Raw genomic sequence first — 17,242 nt, 5'->3', positions numbered from 1 at the left:
GAATTGCTGGACTGTTGTTGACTTGACAAAAGCAAGGGGTGCAGTGCCGTCCAGAAGAAGTTTCTTCTCCTCTAACTAGAGGAAGTGTGAAAGGTCTACAAGACAGAGAGAGCTGTGTCTTCCTTGGGGAGAACCGGCAAGAAGATGGGAGCCAGGGAAAGTGGCAGTGGGCCTCCTTGGACATTGCTTTTCACATCCACCTTCTAAGCAAAGAAATTTGCTCGAAAAGGGTTTTAAAGGATAGTTTTATAAAAACGATTCTTGTCCTAAACTGGGGCCATTGCTTTTTTGTGTGCCAAAAATGAATACAGTGCTGCCCTCATTGGCCTTTTTGAGAAGCACAACCAGGTCTATACAACCTCAGTTTTCACTTTCAATGACTGCTTTAAAAAGCAAACATCTCAATTTGCTTTTAATATCTCCTGATCCCTACAGCTGGTTTGCTTCATTTTTATTTAAATAATTAAACTGGCGTGCGAATTATATTGTACATATTTCTAATAATAATAGCATTGTTTTGGTGGTGTTGTTCTTGTGTCACTTCTGTGAGTTAGACTTCTCTGCTTTTGTCAGCCTACCATGGGGAAGCTTCTCACAGGAATCTGCCTTTTATTTTTCAGTGCAAATCAGAACTCACGTGAAGACTAAGGTCTCTCTCTCTCTCTCTCCTACCATCCTCTTACACCTTGCTCCCTCCCACAGATCACTCATATCAGCAGCATTCTTTCACTCTCACATCACCCGCTGTATAAATGCCCAAACTCCAGTACGACATCCATCTTCTTTCGATCTGACCCTTTCAATTCCAAACTGATAAACAAAACTCTATCCCTTTCTCCTATGGTTCTTCAGTTTCTCATCTTCTTCTCCATCCACCCTTCCTGTGTCCTGCCCACAGTTCCTCCAAGCTATAGTAGTCCTGCTCAGGCAGAAGTCAGCTACTGACCCCTCTGCTCCATCTAAATATGGACATATTGTGACAGTCCCATTGTGCTTGGAAGCCCTTGAGTGGCTTGTGTTCAACACAGTGCATGTCAGAGCACGTCAACATGACCAAAATCAGGAGTATCTCTGGTAAAGGGGTACTCGAGGGTAACTATTTAGTGAAAGCATAGTACGTGGAGTGTGGGGCAAAACTGAAAATCAGCTTGTGCTTACGTTTCCACAAAAGTTCATCTGACTAGTGCCCCAAAGTCAGCAAGCCTTGTGGTTTTCACCTGCCATCATACTCGGTGCACACTTAAATTGTTGCAAAAGGCAAGATGGATGCAGGTACGAGGAAAACATTTACTTGCCGTGCTGTGTTTTTGTGTTACCTCTATACATGTTTCTTTATAAAGTATCAAGACTAAAACGAAACATTAATTAAGAAAATGGTAATATAAATCACAACCTTCGTAAACGTGACGTTAGTGGGAAATTCCTGTCGATCTTTCTTGATGTGCCACTTTTATGCAGTTTGGATAAGAAGGGCAGGTATTGCATGCTCGAACAAAGCAGTGTGACTTGTTTCAACTGGCTCAAAGCATAGTCAAAAAGAATCGTATTTACAAAGCTTTGATTTTAAAATCTGGGATCAGGCCGGTTCAATAAAATCCGATTTTGTGCATGACCACATTCACAAAAATAAACGTAACCGCGCAGAATTAATTCTACACAAGCAAAGTGGTTGAGGTGCAATATTTGCATAAATTGGCAGCTCGCGGTGTGGCCGGCACGGTACCAATGGTATTCCTCCTTCACCGAGGTGTCTGCCCGGCTGTGAGCAGACCTGCTGCCCTCACCCACAGCCCTCAAAAAACCCAGTGGCGTAATGAAACTTGAAGGCTGCCCTGTAAAATAGCCGGGGGATGGGGGGGGGGGGGGCGCGAACCCAGCCAGGGGCCTTCCGCCCTTGCACAGTGTACTATGCTGAGGGGTGGGGGTGGGGGGTTGGGGGGGGAAGCTTGGCCCGCCTCCCTCCCCACCCGCACTGTGGGGGCTGTGGGGCATGAACGTCAATTCACCAAAAGGCCAGGGGTAGCGGAAGTGACATCACATCCCATTTGACCGATACATTCATTCACCCACAGATGTTTGCAAATTCATACACAATCACACATACACACATGCACCTGCATGCATGCACACAACATACATTTTAAATAGTTTGTATTTCTTACCTCAGCTTGCCATGGAGGCTTATATTCTAGCTAATTGTACTCCATGTTTTTACTACACTTATAGTGAATAATACAGTTATTCACTATTGGAAAATAAAAAAATAACAAAATACAAGGAAATTGGAGCCCCCAACCGATGCCCATAAGAAGGAGGTGCCTATGTGTTACAGGCACTGATTTTGTCCCTTCTGAGTCCAGAGGTCACGAATGCAAGTCCAGGGGTCACAAGGGGCAAGCTAAGGGTCGCAGTTACACCCCTAAATTACGTCCATTCTGTGGGGGTCTTTGTTACGCCTCTGACATAACCGAAGGGGGGATCATTCTGCAAGTACATTTTTGTGAATTGAGACCTGTATGCAGGGAATCTGCACTCAACACCGCCAAGAAGTATTTTTTTCTACACAGATTCATATCAGTGAATGTGTTTATGTCACTATATTTTTTAGCTTTTGGAATTCACTTCTCACACAGTGGCCTGGGACGGGTACACTGAAAAGAGTGGCATGCAGAAGCACATGTTGGTCTTCAACTTTCATAGGTCTGTGCCTACCGACATTATTTGCCTTTTTCTCCTGGTGGTTGGCCACATATCCTGGGTGTATTACGTCCATTTATAGACATCCCTGAAAATGTGTCATGTCTCCCATGATCCCATGAAGGCAACTAACACCTCACCCAGCCGCCCCTGGGCATTGGGAACGCCAGGATCCCACCAAAGAGTGGCTCTAATCTACACACCATCACCTGGAAGGTCTTTGACATTGAAGAGCTTAGAGAAGGAAGTGCCCTGTTTCTTGTTTCCTAATCACTTGATTTTCATGACAGAGGAAGGAGCTTCTCATTTGTATGGCCAAATTACTGAAACTCTTTACCCTTAGAACTGGGAGAAAAAGACCAATATCTAATGTTCGGACCTCAGCGAAAACTCTCGGCAGAGTTAATTAACCCCCATTAATTGCCTGCCCTTCAATTATAGGCCTAGGCTAGGCATGAAAATGAATAAGAAGGAAATGGGCCATTAATAGATGTTATGATCCAATGCCAGATGTTCAGTAGGCCTCGGATATTCAACAGGCCTCGCGTCCCATTATCTAAACCACCCTGGACAACAAACACAGCAAGTAGTATCTCTTTCTGGCTTCGTGTCCTTGCCACTGTGCCTAGAGTGAAGGCTATCAGCACTAGATAGCACGCGCATTCTGATCTTAGCATCCCATCAAGGGTGCTACAATGAATTATGTGCCTAAACTTAGCGTTAATAATGGGTACCATAGGCACACCACTGTATGCAAGTTGGTCCAATTTCCTCAAGAATTTTCTGATGTGGACAATAGAGACCTGTACAGTGTTTGACTGAATGTAGCGGATGGATAACGAATTTATGGGATTTTCTCCTCATTGTATTTTTCTCACGCAGGAAATGCTGGTGGAGCTTTGTGCTGGGCCTTGTGTTGTGATGGAGATTCGAAGTCCCGACGCACCCAAATGTTTCCGGGAATTCTGCGGGCCTTCTGATCCGGTAAGTTAAGTGGGTGAACGCATTAGGCTTTTCAAATCGGTGTCTTCCGGCACACCGGAAGCATACTTAAGGCTGCAGAGCCTTGGCATAAAAACGTGTTTTTTTAGTACTCTAAACTTTTTTTTTTTTTTGTTTGTTTTTTTTAAATGGTACCGTGCCTGCTCAGGCTTAAAATAACTCACCTATTTCGTCCTGAATGCAGTGTCCAACAGATTTTAATCCGCGCTACCGCAGGAGCCCCGACGACATTTCATTTGTACCCCCTAAAGACATTGTGCATTAGTGTGCACTTGAGATTAATTACGCCCACTTATTTGTATTGTTTGCTGTTGGCTCGTGTTGCGCCGTCTCATATATTTCTATAAAATCATTTTCTGTCAGGTTGGTATTTTATCCGTTTTGCAAAGTTTTGAAGTTAAAGTGATGTTTATTGTGAATGTGCTTCTGTTTTGTTGCGTTTTTATTCTCTTAAATTAAGCGTTTTGACCTACTGGTTAAAACGTGTTTCCTGGTAGGTGTATAAGTGGAACATTTCACGCCCTACTTTTGAAAGTAAGGAACAAGTAGGCCTTAGGTGAGAATAAGTTAATGGTTTAATTGAAACCGAATAATGAATATATTTACAGCTCAAAATGTGCTGAGCAAGTACGTACTTTTATGGTGTCTGCATTAAGTCGCCAGTTCTCCTTGAGTTGTACTGTTGGTCGCTTCTTTCCTAAGTGTGTCTTCTCATTTCCACTGTCCGCTTTATTGAATCCCCACTGCCTCTCCTTCGCTCCCTCTTGGTGCCACTGTTTTCCCCTGTTGCCCCTTTTTCCCACAGTGTTGCCGTTCTTTCTCAAGTGTGTTGCTTGTCTTTTTTTCAATCTTGATGCTTCATTCCACCTTGTTGCTGCTCTCTCCACCTCCTTGCTACCCACTCTCTGCCTTATTGACCTTCATTCTCCATCTTGGTGCCTCTCTCGCCACTAGTTTGGTGCCCCCTCACAAACCATGTTGTTGCCTCGTTCTCCATGTCTTCATTTCCCCAGCTTGTTGCTGCTGTGTCCTACTTCACCTTGCTTTCTGTCTCTCACTACCTTGTTGTCCTTTTCCTATCTTTTAGTTTCACCAATGTACTGTACTCTCTATACCTTTGTTGTACCTCCTTTATGCCTTGCTACCATTTGGTACCTCTATGTCACCTTGTTGCTTCCCTCAGTTATGTTGTTTCCCTCATCACCTTGTTTCCCTCATCACCTTATTGCTTGCACCTCTGTCTCTTTTTTTTTTCTCTCTACCTCGCGGTACCTCTCTCTTCACCTTTTTTCTCTCTCCTCCTTGTTGCCCGTATCACTCAGTTTTTATTGCTTCTCTTTTTACAGCACTTTGCTTTCTTTGTCTTCACCTTTTGTGTCACTGTCCACTTTGTTGCTTCATTCCCCTGGTCCTTTCCCTTTATTAATAAATACCCTTTGGCCACACACTTTTTTTGGCAGTTTTTAAATTTCTCACCTCCAGTATGTCTTTCTTCGTTGTGGTAGATCTACTTGATATTAGCCTATTTTTTCTTCCAGTTTTTCCCTTTCTGTTAATTAATAATTTTATCTCCATTTTGTCCCGTTTTCATTGTTGCTATACCTTTGAGTCTAATAGTCTCATACTACCTTTGTTTCATCCCTTTTACTTTCCACTGTCATCTCTCCCCTCCATTTCACGTTATCCTCTTCTTGCTACCTCTTTCCCTTTGTCCCTCTTACCAGGGTCCATCTCGTTGTTTTTTACCTCTGTCTCCGAGACTATCTTTCATCATCCCCTCTGTCTCAAAACAGGTTTTTTTCTTTTGTTATTTATCTCTCTTTTCCTTTCCGAGTCCCCCAGCCTTTATATCTAGAAACAATTTCCTTTCAGTCCTTTTTACTTCTCAATCCACAATCTCCCTGCCTCTTTCTCTGTGTTTCTTGTTTATTTAATTTCTACCTCACAACTTTTTATCTTTTTTCAACCTTTCACTCTATAGCCCTTTCTTTCCACATTCAATCTATATTCTCTTTTAACCTTCTCTCTCTCGCTCGCTCGCTCTCTCTCTCTCTCGCCTGCATCCCTTTTAAATTTACTAGCCACTTCTCCATCTTCCTTGTTTGAGGCTGTGCCCCTTTGGAGTTTTACATTCCTGTGAATTTATGTGTCCTGCTACACATGGGTAATTTGTCAGTGGGTCACTAGGTCAACCATCTAGCCAGACCCCAATCCTGAACTCTTGTGCTCCTAGCCAAAGATTTATTCCTCTATTGCAGGAAGCATTGTATAACTGTTTTTTCAGACCACTTCTCTAGACTTGAGCACTGGAATTCTGCCTATATCGGAGATTGTTGTGATTGGATGCTGTGGAGGGATGTCTTCCATTCTCTTGCCATCAGATAGGAATGCATATATGTGGACCTTATGACTTTGAGATAGAACTATAGGCTCTAACGTTTTAGGTCGAGCTTTCAACCTCTTGTATACTTTGGTACACTTTGTTTGTGGGCTTAAAGCCCACCCACTGCATTTTATTTGTTTGTTTCAGCGTCCTTTACAAATCCTTTCTTGACAGTGAACAATCCTTATTTGTTCCCCCTTTTTGGCTTTTGTTTCCTCTCATGGATCAGGGACCCTAGTACTGTATCTTTACGCTTTGGTTGATAATCTGTTGTTTGGGGGACTATTTTTTTTAAATGTGAACGGGCACTTATAAGTGCTTGTGATTTGTTTACCTTGCTCAGCACGGCACCCCCCTTCACAACTGCCACACTTTATCTTTCAGCCTTGCGGCTGTTTTGGACTGCATAATTAACATATTTTAAAACATAAGTGCTCATATTTTGTTTACCTTGCTCAGCGCGGCACCCGCTTCATAGCCGCCATGTGCTTGTTGTTTATTTACCTTGCTAAGTGTGACACCCGCTTCCCGGCCGCTGCGCTTTGCGACCGTTTTAGGCTGAATAATCAACATATTTTAAACCAAATTAGGGTTTTAAGTTTGTTTGCACAACCCAGCACTATTTAATTCCAATGTTTCTGCATGGCGCCCGCTTGTTCAAGAGAGGCAGCACCCCCTGACTGTAAGAGGCCAGACAAGACATACACATTTCTACACTACCCAGCCAATTAGCATTTCAGATTTCTGTCTGGCACACTAAGATTGGCTTGGGTACCCCCAGTGCTCCAATCCTCTGTCATTTTACACATTAGCACTACCGTCCACTCCCAGATAACTTACAGATTATGTTTAGCTATGGGGTTAGTTTTCATGCAACCCTTAGGTTTTAAAATTATGGACACATGACATCACCTATGGGCATAACGCCGAATTCACATAGGGTATGTGTAAGTAGCAGACCTGTGGTCACCATATTAATATTAGCTATGCACGGCACAATACATGTGAGATAACCGTAACCTATTTGCTCCTCCCACAGCAGCGCCATCCTTATTTATTGCCTCCTCCCTTGTGCTTAGTCATTGCCCACCTCATCACTGTCCTTGTGCTTCGTCGTTGTTTGCGCCGTCCCTCCTATATCCTGATTTTTCTTGGTTTTCTGTGAGACTCTGGTCTTGCTTGCCCTGCCTCCTGTGTGCCTCATATAAGAAGAATACTGCAAAACACCACATTTGAAACAGGGCCTGGACTAGCCATTACCTCCACTGTGTGATGCCCATTCGACCAACTACATTAAAAACGTTTTACAACCGTGCCGTTCACCCCGACTTTCAGTCACACTTTCCTCCTTTGATTACCCCAGTGACCAGACACCCAACCACAGAGGACCTTGATGCTTCAATCCAGACTCTGTTGACAGTGCAGTGCACACTGCAACCTGTGGACAGAAAGTGTGTATATGCCTCCCTCACTGTTGTGAGTCGAATTACAGATTGATGTATGCCATTAGTGCTGTTGGGCAGTGCACTCTTCAGTTAATTTACAGAATTCAGATATATACCCTTTGTGTGCATTTCTTAATAAATCCAATACTAGCAGGGTATAACTTGCCAATAGGGACACTGCCCACCTTTGCTGTGTGGACTGCAGTCTGACAAAATGTATATACATGCCCCTGATGTGGTCTGTCCAGTGCACACTGCAACCAATTGACAAGCACACACCTGCTACCCCTGAAGCTGCAGCCGATGTTCACTGAAATCAGCCAAAAAGCTCCTGCAAGACGCCTTTCTCTCTGCCAAAAATGTGAAGAAATGTGTGCTGTACTCCCAAAAACCGTTACTGCACCCCTGTGGAGGGTTGGAATGTCACCCAACTGTTGTCACTGCAGCGCACACTGCAATCCACAGTGTGGGTGATTTTCTCATCACTTTGCAGTGCATTCTAAGAGCGAGATCAAATCTCACACTGTTTTTGGAGGGCGCCTCTTTACTTTTGTTTATCTGACTTCAAAGGATTACTTGTTACATATGGGCTCAACACTGCCACATTTACATACCCTGCCTAGTCACTTTTTATGTACTTATTCTTACTGGTTCCTTCCTGCCTAGTTACTTCTCATGTACTTATTCTTCTTGTCTTTTTATTTAAATACACTTTACTCACTTTTGTGTGCTCCCTAGCCCCGTTTTATATGCTGTCCCTGCCCCCTGTGATCATTGATCACTTTTAAAATACTCGCCTGACTGTCAGGTTTATATACCCCACTTCTCCTTTTATGTGCCCTCCATGGATGCGATTTGGGCTTGATATAAACTTAAATATATTCAGGAATTACGCTATATTTGATGTATAATGATGTATAGTGTGCTGTATGGCCTAACACTTATATGTTCCTAAAAGTGAGACCTATGGGCTATGACAATGCTTGTTCATTATGTGTCTGGACCCAAATTATTCTGTGGGATGCTTTCTTACAGGATGTTGATATTGATTACGTTGCCCAGCAGGGACTATAGTAGGTACCTAGAATTGCCTCCACGAGCCATAAATTGCTTCTCAGTAGTTTTAAAATTGCCATTTAACTTTGGACCTTGAATCTATGCATTTTCCTGTCAAGTATCACATGGTTCATGTGTCTCGTAGAGTTTTCTGTGCCTTAATGTTTTTCAATCATTGTTGAATTCACATTAGGATCGTTGCAATGTCCTTACGAGCCTCGAAACAGCCCACAACAAGCCTTCAGATTGTTTTTATGGGTGGAGCAGTGAGCCATGAGATTACGATCCTGAGCCCATTGAAATCCTGTTGCAACTTGGAATTGCCCCCACCCCTTGCTATGAAGACATGTTCCATAGTATTTGCAAGTTAACCCATCAGTTTTGTAGTTATCGTGAATTTGCCACAATGGAGCTTAAACTGGACTTCAAACCCAGTTCTTTCCCCAGTAAACCTTGACTTTGATCCTCGGACCATTGAAATCATAGCCAGGGACCTCCTAATTGTAACAGTGTTGCAATTAAAGTATCCAATTATAACAGTGAGCCTTATAATTGCCACAAAGTACTTTAAAATAAATATGTCCCCAGCCAGCTTTGAGCAAAGCTTTATACGCTCATACGGTGATCCAGTACCAACCTTCCAGGATGCTCTTATTTGAATCAGAGCCATTGATTTTCTGAAAAGGATTGACGTTTCTGTAGCAAACAATAGACAACACAATATGAGTGCATGAACTAATCACTGATATTTAACACGAAATACATTATTATTAGGACATTCAGTTTGAAGTATTGCCTCTAATTATTCCATGGAAGACCTATAGTACATTTCCCCTTTCCATGTGTCCACCTTCGCTATTCCTTTAGTCCATTTCATTAGAAGGCATTCACCCTTCTATCTACTTGGAGTATATTATGTTCTCTTTAGAAAGAGTTTATGTGACTGTACTTTTGAGCATAGTTAGAAAAGAGATCGGTGACATAGGAGGGGCCGTTGACAACAGGCTGTCAAGGATAATAAATGCTACTTTAAACAAGCATTGTGTGTGGACTGTTCACTATAAATTGGCAATGACGGTGACCTGAACAGCCCCAACCAACCTATGCAGAGCATTTTATGCAGAAGACTAACTAGTTCCTGCATTGTGAAAAAGCCATAATTGATGAACAAGTGGATTCACTTATGAAGGATCGACACTATGAGTCCTGCTGAGGTAGGAGACCTTGCTCAAGGTATTTCTCACCAACACCCAGTTTTGCCAACACACACAGTCTTACTGTGTGTCCCAGGATGTCAGCTCCCTTCACTTGGTCGCATGATAGGGATCTACTATCAAATGGTAGGAGGCAAAGTGAATTGGAAACCCACAGTGAGAGTGGGATTCCAGCTCATGTGAGGAGGCTCCACACAGCTGAAGCCCACTAGGGACTTTGCAATCTCGCTAGGACATCAGTGTTTTTTGTTTTCTGTTACGTTTGAAGGTGGGCTGTGCATGACTCTTGACCAGTTAGCACAGATCCACACCTCCTCTCCAAAGGCCCTCCACATCTGGTCTGGCATTTATTTTTTTATTAATTTTGAAAGTGGGCTATGCGTGACTCTCGACCAGTGCTAGCACAGATCCACACTTCCTCTCCAAAGGCCCTTCACATCTGGTCTGGCATTTGTTTTTTATTACGTTTGAAGATGGGTTATGTGTTACTCTTGACCAGTGCTAGCACAGAGCCACACTTCCTTTCCAAAGGCCCTTCACATCTGGTCTGGCATTTGTTTTTTATTACGTTTGAAGATGGGTTATGTGTTACTCTTGACTAGTGCTAGCACAGAGCCACACTTCCTTTCCAAAGGCCCTTCACATCTGGTCTGGCATTTGTTTTCTATTTTGTTTGAAGTTAGGCTATGTGTGAATCTTGACCAGTACTTCCATAGAGCCACGCCCATTCTCCAAAGGCCCTCCATAAATGGTCCTACTTTAACAGGCTTAAGACTTTGTGCCCTCGTCAAAATCACGTGCTCCTCTCACTTGTTTTTAAGTTGGCAAGTCTGAACATGGTGATACATAAACTTTTCACTGGCCAGATCATGCTGTCGCGTTCATGTCTCACTACACTGTCTGTTTCTCAGTCGCGAATGCTGCCCTGCATGAGGATGCTGTACTATGCTTTCTCAAGACACACTGTTCAAGAGCACTTTGGTGGAGCGTGAGCAAGGCACACTTGTAGTCACACACTAGCACTCCAACACCTTAGAACAGTTCACTGCAGTGGTAGCTAAGAACCGCAATACCCTGTTTCACACATCGGCACCTACTTGAAGGACGGCTGTGTATTCTGAAGCCTTCATGACTAACACCTTGAGCTTTGTCAAATAGGTGCCATGTGTGGCACTTTAAATTCCTGCCCAGTGTACCATTTTTGTAGAGATATTTTAGGGCATGGGCACCCCACCTTCCAAGGGACCCCATGTTAACGTGATTGGGAGAGTCGGAAAACTCTCATATGTCTATTTATTTCAACCTCTCGGCTCCTCTATGTTCACACCTATCTTTGATTCCATCTCTACCATTCCATGACTGACTACTCTTTACTTTTCTATCTCTATCTCACCTATCTCTCGGTCTATCATCACTCCCCTCCTTACCTTGCTCACCCCTTTTTCCTGTCCTATTTTACTCTTACCTTCCCCTGTCTACATTGCCTCTCTCTACTTCTCCCTTCGCTTTCTACGTCACCTTTCTATAGTTCATAGCTCTCCCTCTGTTGTTGAAAGTCATCCCTCTCTGCCTCAGTCTCAGCCTCATGTCTCTCCTTACTTCACATCATGAACCTCAGCCCTGTCGTATCTGTATAGCTTTATGTCCCTGTCCTATCTCTCTATACTCACTCTGCCTCATCTCTGTGGACCTCACCTCTGTTTCAGTACACCTCTATTTGTTCTCATGACCTCCTCTCTCTCTCCCTCTCTCTTTACTACTTTCTCTGCTTACATACACCTACTTCAACTTGCTCTTCCACAACCCTCTCTCTGACCTAAGTAACATAACAAGTGTGTCATGTCCCCTAATGTAGATTAGTGTGTGAAATTACCCTTTGCAGGGGAGGAGGCGAAGGGACCAGGGGTAAACTGTAGCCATTATGACCCTCCTAGGACTCCTAACGCCCCAGAGCCTCAGTGCCACTCTACCTGCTGCACTATTGATAACTATGCACCTGTCTGACATCAGTGTTCCATTTTACCTCCCTATATATTTCATCTTTCTACTTCACCTCTCTTAGCCTTAACCCTCTTTACCTCACCTCTTTATCTCCATCTCTGTATAAGTCACCTCTCGCTACCTCATTTACTCCTCTGCCTCAACTCTCTACTTCAGCAATCTCCCTACTGCATTTATCTCTCTACCTCACGTCTTTCTCTCTCATCTCTCTCTACAACACATCTCTGTCTTTATCCCTCTCTCTACATAACCTCTCAATTTCCCCCATAATTTATTCACCACCTCGCCTCTCCAACTCTGTCTCCTTTCCTTTATCTCACCTCTTCACTGTTTTACTCCTGTCTCATCCTCTTTTTTGTCATTGCATGCCGTCTTTCTCTCTCTTTGCTTCTTTCTCTATTTCATCTCACTCCTCTACCTCACCTCTCTAGCCCTATCTTTATACATTTCTCTACCTCACCCTATCTCACCACTCTGTATCTACCCAACTCTTTACCTCACCACCCTCTCGCTGCCTTATCCTCTGTCTCTCTACTTTACTTACTTTCTCTTAGCATCTCATCTCTCTTTCTGTCCTTCACCCTTTTCTTATTTTTCTCACTAATCTCTTTAACTGATCTGTCTTTCCGAACCACACTTTTCTTCTTGCTTCTCTGTCTACATCACAACTTCTTTTCGCCTTTCATTGTTCTGCACTTCCCTTGGTACCTCACTTCTCTGTAACGCATCCCTTGCTGTAACACAACACTTTTCTTTTTGGTTACCTTGCCTTTATCTCTCTCTACCTTGTCTCTACGTCTACCTCTAAGTCCCTTCGGTCTCAACTTTACCTTTCTTGATGTACCATTTTCTTTACTTCTCTGTCCTCTTGCTTCCTGTCTTCTTGAATTTCTCCTTCTCAACAGAGTCCAGGTCACCGTCCAACCCGCGAAGAGTAGACATAGAAAGATGAGATGGGAGAAGTGAGAGGAGCATAATAAGAAGGAAATGATCAGATTTCAGGCAATGGAATGGTGCAAATCTTTAGCTCAGCGCTTTTATTTTTCCTGTTGCATCTAGAATGCCAGTTGTTAAGAAGGATTTATTTTCAATTACATATATGTAGAACCAGTGCTTTAAATGGGCCGGCACTCTCCGGTACTGAGTACCAGCACTTTTTTATTGTGAGAGAGAGAGTACCGGCACATCTCGAGAAAAACGTAATACTTTCAATTGGAGAGTACCGACACTTCTCGGAAACAAGCAGGTACTCTTGCAAGGAGTACCTGCAATTTAATTTTTCCATTTCAAGCACTATGTAGAACTAAAGCTACAATTTCAGCTGCTGTGTGGATACACCTTATTTTACTGTTATTCACTATCCCACTAAACATCATTCAAGCCCCACTCACTGTGTCCTTCATACAATGGGAGGATCAGGCAGACTAGCCACCGAATTCTAGATAAAATATTGGTATAGCAAAACATACAAGTCCATATACACGCACGGAAAGAAATTGCTTTATCAGTGTTTGTTCTATTTGGTCAGTAAACTCTGGACATCTTGAGCTGTTTTTGCTTGAACGGGTTTCTGAAAGTTTAACAAATAATACCATGTCAACGAGGTACTAACTGTGCTTATAACTAGGTCAGTCATTATATTTTGTACATTAAAAATTGCCCTAGTGGATATCTGCATTCATATTTACCATAGCAATTTACCTTGAATCCTTCACAAGATATTCTTCCTGTACCAGCTGAGCCCTGTATGAAGTGGGCACACTGGAAAGAATATTTACTCAATTACATGTTAACTACTAAGGCTTAGAATGTAGCTTTATCACCTCAAAACAAAATCTTGCTTTGTAAGGAAGGCTGGGGGTGTATAATCACATGCAAAAAGGAGTGAATGAGAAAGTGACTCGTCTTTCATAATCCTATTGTAGACCTAAATGAGTATTTCTCACAGTCAGTGTGCATCGTGATCTTATGCTATAATTTTTTTTCCAAATAAAGCAAGATAGGACGGCAGCAGTAGAAGAACTATGTAACTACTTTCGAAAAATGTGATTAATTGCAAGTTTATCGCGTTGCATTATAAGCGCATAAGAGATCAGTTGATGGTGAACAAGAAAACACAAAAGGTATAAGAAAAGCTTTAGTGGAGATTCACTTTTGCATTTATGAAGAAAGATGAATTGTCAGAAATATGTGCTAAAACTGCTGTACACTAAAGCAGCAAGGCAGTTTGCAAATATGTGGATAAAATACCTGAGGGTAAGATCATCGAGACAGGTGATAGATCCAAACAAAAAGTGTTTTCTGATGGATGCTTCAAACTGCAGATTCCTCTCCTTAGGCACCTGACTGGATGCAGTGTGCCTGCTTTCTGCTAGGTGATGCTGTACAGCTTTGCGCTACTCCACACTGTCGCAGAAGTGATGGAGCAGAGCTGCATATAGGTGCCACTCCTTTGGGCTGATGTTATTTCCTTTCTTTCTGTGCCCTCAGAAGAGGATCCGAAGGCTCCTCCTGTTGGTTTTTGTTGGTTTTCTAATGACTTCCAGCGGTTTCAGCAGTGTTAGGGAACAGTGCCCTTGCCAGGAAACACAGGTTTCAAGCCATGCCGCGATGGCAGGAAGATGTTGATGTCTTTGGTGTTTGGACTCCAGACATAACTCCAGGTTGTGTAATAAGTGCATCCTCATTCACCCAAAGGTTACCAGAGGTCTGGGGGTGAAGCTGTATGTCGCTGAACAAAAGAAGTTTCAGCCTGCGCATAGGTCCAGCTCAAGCTTGAAGTTGGGAGATCAGACTCGGTCCAGAGACAGGTCCAATGACCACTCCACTTAGAGCTTTAAATCCTCTGATAAGTTGAAGTCCAAGTGCAAGCATAAGAAAGCAAAGTGGGACTTAACCTCATCTCTCCACTCTGCCTCCAAAGAGAAGATGCAGTGGCATAAAAATGTAAGTCACACTACATTGAAGTTGCCGGTCACTGAGCCTCTTCCTCAGCTGATCCTGATGCACCCAGAATTTCCTGGGCCACCGTTGATCCTGCAATTTTTTAGTGGACTTCCCTATTGAACTGCAAAGGCTTCTAGATGGGTTAATGCTGGCAGGTTCACCCTTGGTGCCATTTGTACACTTGGAACCTATTATCAGGCCCATACTTATGCCAGTACAGACTTCTCCTTCCACCTCAAGATCTGGTTCATGTTACCCCGATGCTAATAATAGTTCCAGCGGTGCCAGAAGATGATCCTGTGCCAACGCCAGTTTGGACCCTGAACAAACTTTGGCCCAAGCCCAACCAATGTCACTCAACCAGCCATGATGCACCCTGTCTCTAACCCAGTGTCTCTCTACATCACACCTCCAAGCAAACATTTTTTGTTTTTTAATCTGATCCTAGGCCAGACAAAGGGCACCCGTAGATGTTGATAATGATGAGGAGAGTGATGGAAATTGTTTGTTTCCACCTTATTATACTGATGACATAATGTACATTGATTTACAGAAAGCCAGTGGGATTGACACCTCCTCTGAGACAGTGCTTGACTTGGGCTGCCAATGGAAGAGAGCGCCTCATTTGCAGTAGTGGTCCAAAGGACTGCTGAGGCACTAGAATTGCTGCTATCCTCCACTGAGAACAGAACAAAACAAATGTTCTTACAGATATTTTGCTTCCTTGGCCAGCGACCTCTGAGCCCCTACTTCCTTTTAATGATGTCCTCAGTGACATTTCAATGGTTACGCACTCAAAACCTTTTTTTCCTTGCCCGTCTGTGAATAGGCAGATGGTCAAACCTCACAGATCCAAGTACCCCATCCTGTAGAGTCTTATCATATAGGCCTCGACACAAGAAGGTGATTGCAAACTCATTTCTGACCACTTCTTCAGATGGGTAATCAAAGAGGAGTGATGCTTTTGGCAAGCTGGTGTTTTCTTCTGACAGTCTAGCACTGCGATCTGGATACACATGTCCTTTAGGGACATGGTCAATGAGCCCAAACCATGAGTCCGTCCTTTTGAGTCTGTTGCGACCCTCAATCATGGTATTGATTATGGGGGTTTTCCTTCAGATGTGGAAGGAAGCAACTGTTATCCCTCTCCAAAGAAACTCGACTCCGATCTTCCTGACATGAAAAACGTCCGCCCTATTTTTTCTCTGCTGCCTGCCCCGCCAAGATATTGGAGAAACACCTTAACCAAGAACTGGTGAAATTAATTGATAATGGCGATATTCTCGACCCTTTGAAGAATGGCTTTAGAAGTGGTCACAGTACCGAGACTGCTCTTACTGCCACCACCGAAAGCATTAAATGCCAGGTAGACTGTTGGGGGATGGGGGGTAGTGGGGTGGGGTTGTTGGGCTCCTGGACTGATGTCCTGCTGCTGCTTGACTTGTCAGCAGCCCATGACACAGTCTCACACATGCGCCTAGTGCAGCAACTTCATCAGGTGGGTGTCAGTGGGTAGGCCCTGGATCTGCTCCCGTCTTTCCTTAGAAACAGGATACAAATTGTGAGCTGTGATGGGTTCAGAGCTAAGACTTTCAATCTGCCTTGCATGGTCCCTCAGGGGTCCTTTCTTATTTCGACGCTGTTCAGTTTGTATGTTGCTCCCCTTGCAGAATTGATACACTTTTGGCTTTTAAGCATTATTTACACTGATGATACTCAAATTATTGTTACTATTTCTGATAATATTGGCACTGTAGCTAATAAGTTTACTATTTGCATGACCAGGATAAACACCAGGATGAAAAAAACATTTTTTAAAGCTTAATACAGATAAAACAAGGGTCCTGGTATTTTGGGTATTTGGTGCTCACAACTCGACCTGGACTAACAGCTGGTGGCATGAAGAGTGTGGTTCTCTACCTAGTCCAGGGAGAGCAGCTAAAAACGTCAGGGTCATCTTCGACACTTCTTTGACCTTCAAGGCTCAGGTCAATAGTAATACACATTCTTTCTTTCATCTAATCAGGAAACTCAGGAAAATTCTTCCTTTCATCCCCATTGACATGCGCCATTTGGCGGCTATTGCTTTAATTTCATCCAGGTTGGATTACTGCAACCTGAACATTAATGACCCCCTATTGAACAGATTGCGAGTAGTAAAATATACGGTGGCTCACCTGATTCTTAACATACCTCAAAGTGTTTCTGTTAGAGAGGGTATGTGCTTGTTACATTTTGTTCATGTAAAAAAACGGGTTGTGTTTAAGGCTTTATGCCTAGTCTTTTTAGCCCTTAACCATAAAGGTTCTAAACATCTCTCAGCACTTATTAACTGGTAAGTTCCATGCAGGTCGCTCAGATCTTCTTCAGGTACGAAAGTCATCATTCCTAGGTTTCACAAGGTCAAATGGGTCAGCCGTCCTGTTTCCAGGGCCGCGACTAAGTTATGGAACACCTACCTGCTCACATGACTTGGCTATGTTAATTTTTTTGTTGAA

At 43.3% G+C, this 17,242-nt stretch overlaps 1 protein-coding gene across 2 annotated transcripts in view; it reads left to right on the top strand.

Annotated features, from left to right (window-relative positions):
• NME7 (NME/NM23 family member 7) overlaps window positions 1–17,242 on the top strand; it is a 657,734-nt gene that overhangs the window by 518,790 nt on the left and 121,702 nt on the right. For both annotated transcript variants that reach the window (XM_069204166.1, XM_069204165.1), the window contains exon 10: window positions 3,580–3,681. In XM_069204166.1, the coding sequence (XP_069060267.1) occupies window positions 3,580–3,681 (102 nt within the window). The remainder of the gene's footprint in view (window positions 1–3,579; window positions 3,682–17,242) is intronic.

This window comes from Pleurodeles waltl, chromosome 8 (genome assembly GCF_031143425.1).
Source record: "Pleurodeles waltl isolate 20211129_DDA chromosome 8, aPleWal1.hap1.20221129, whole genome shotgun sequence".
In the NCBI taxonomy this organism is placed as follows: Eukaryota; Metazoa; Chordata; class Amphibia; order Caudata; family Salamandridae; genus Pleurodeles; species Pleurodeles waltl.
Note: the sequence above shows the minus strand (reverse complement) of the source record. Positions and strands in the feature narration are given on the sequence as shown.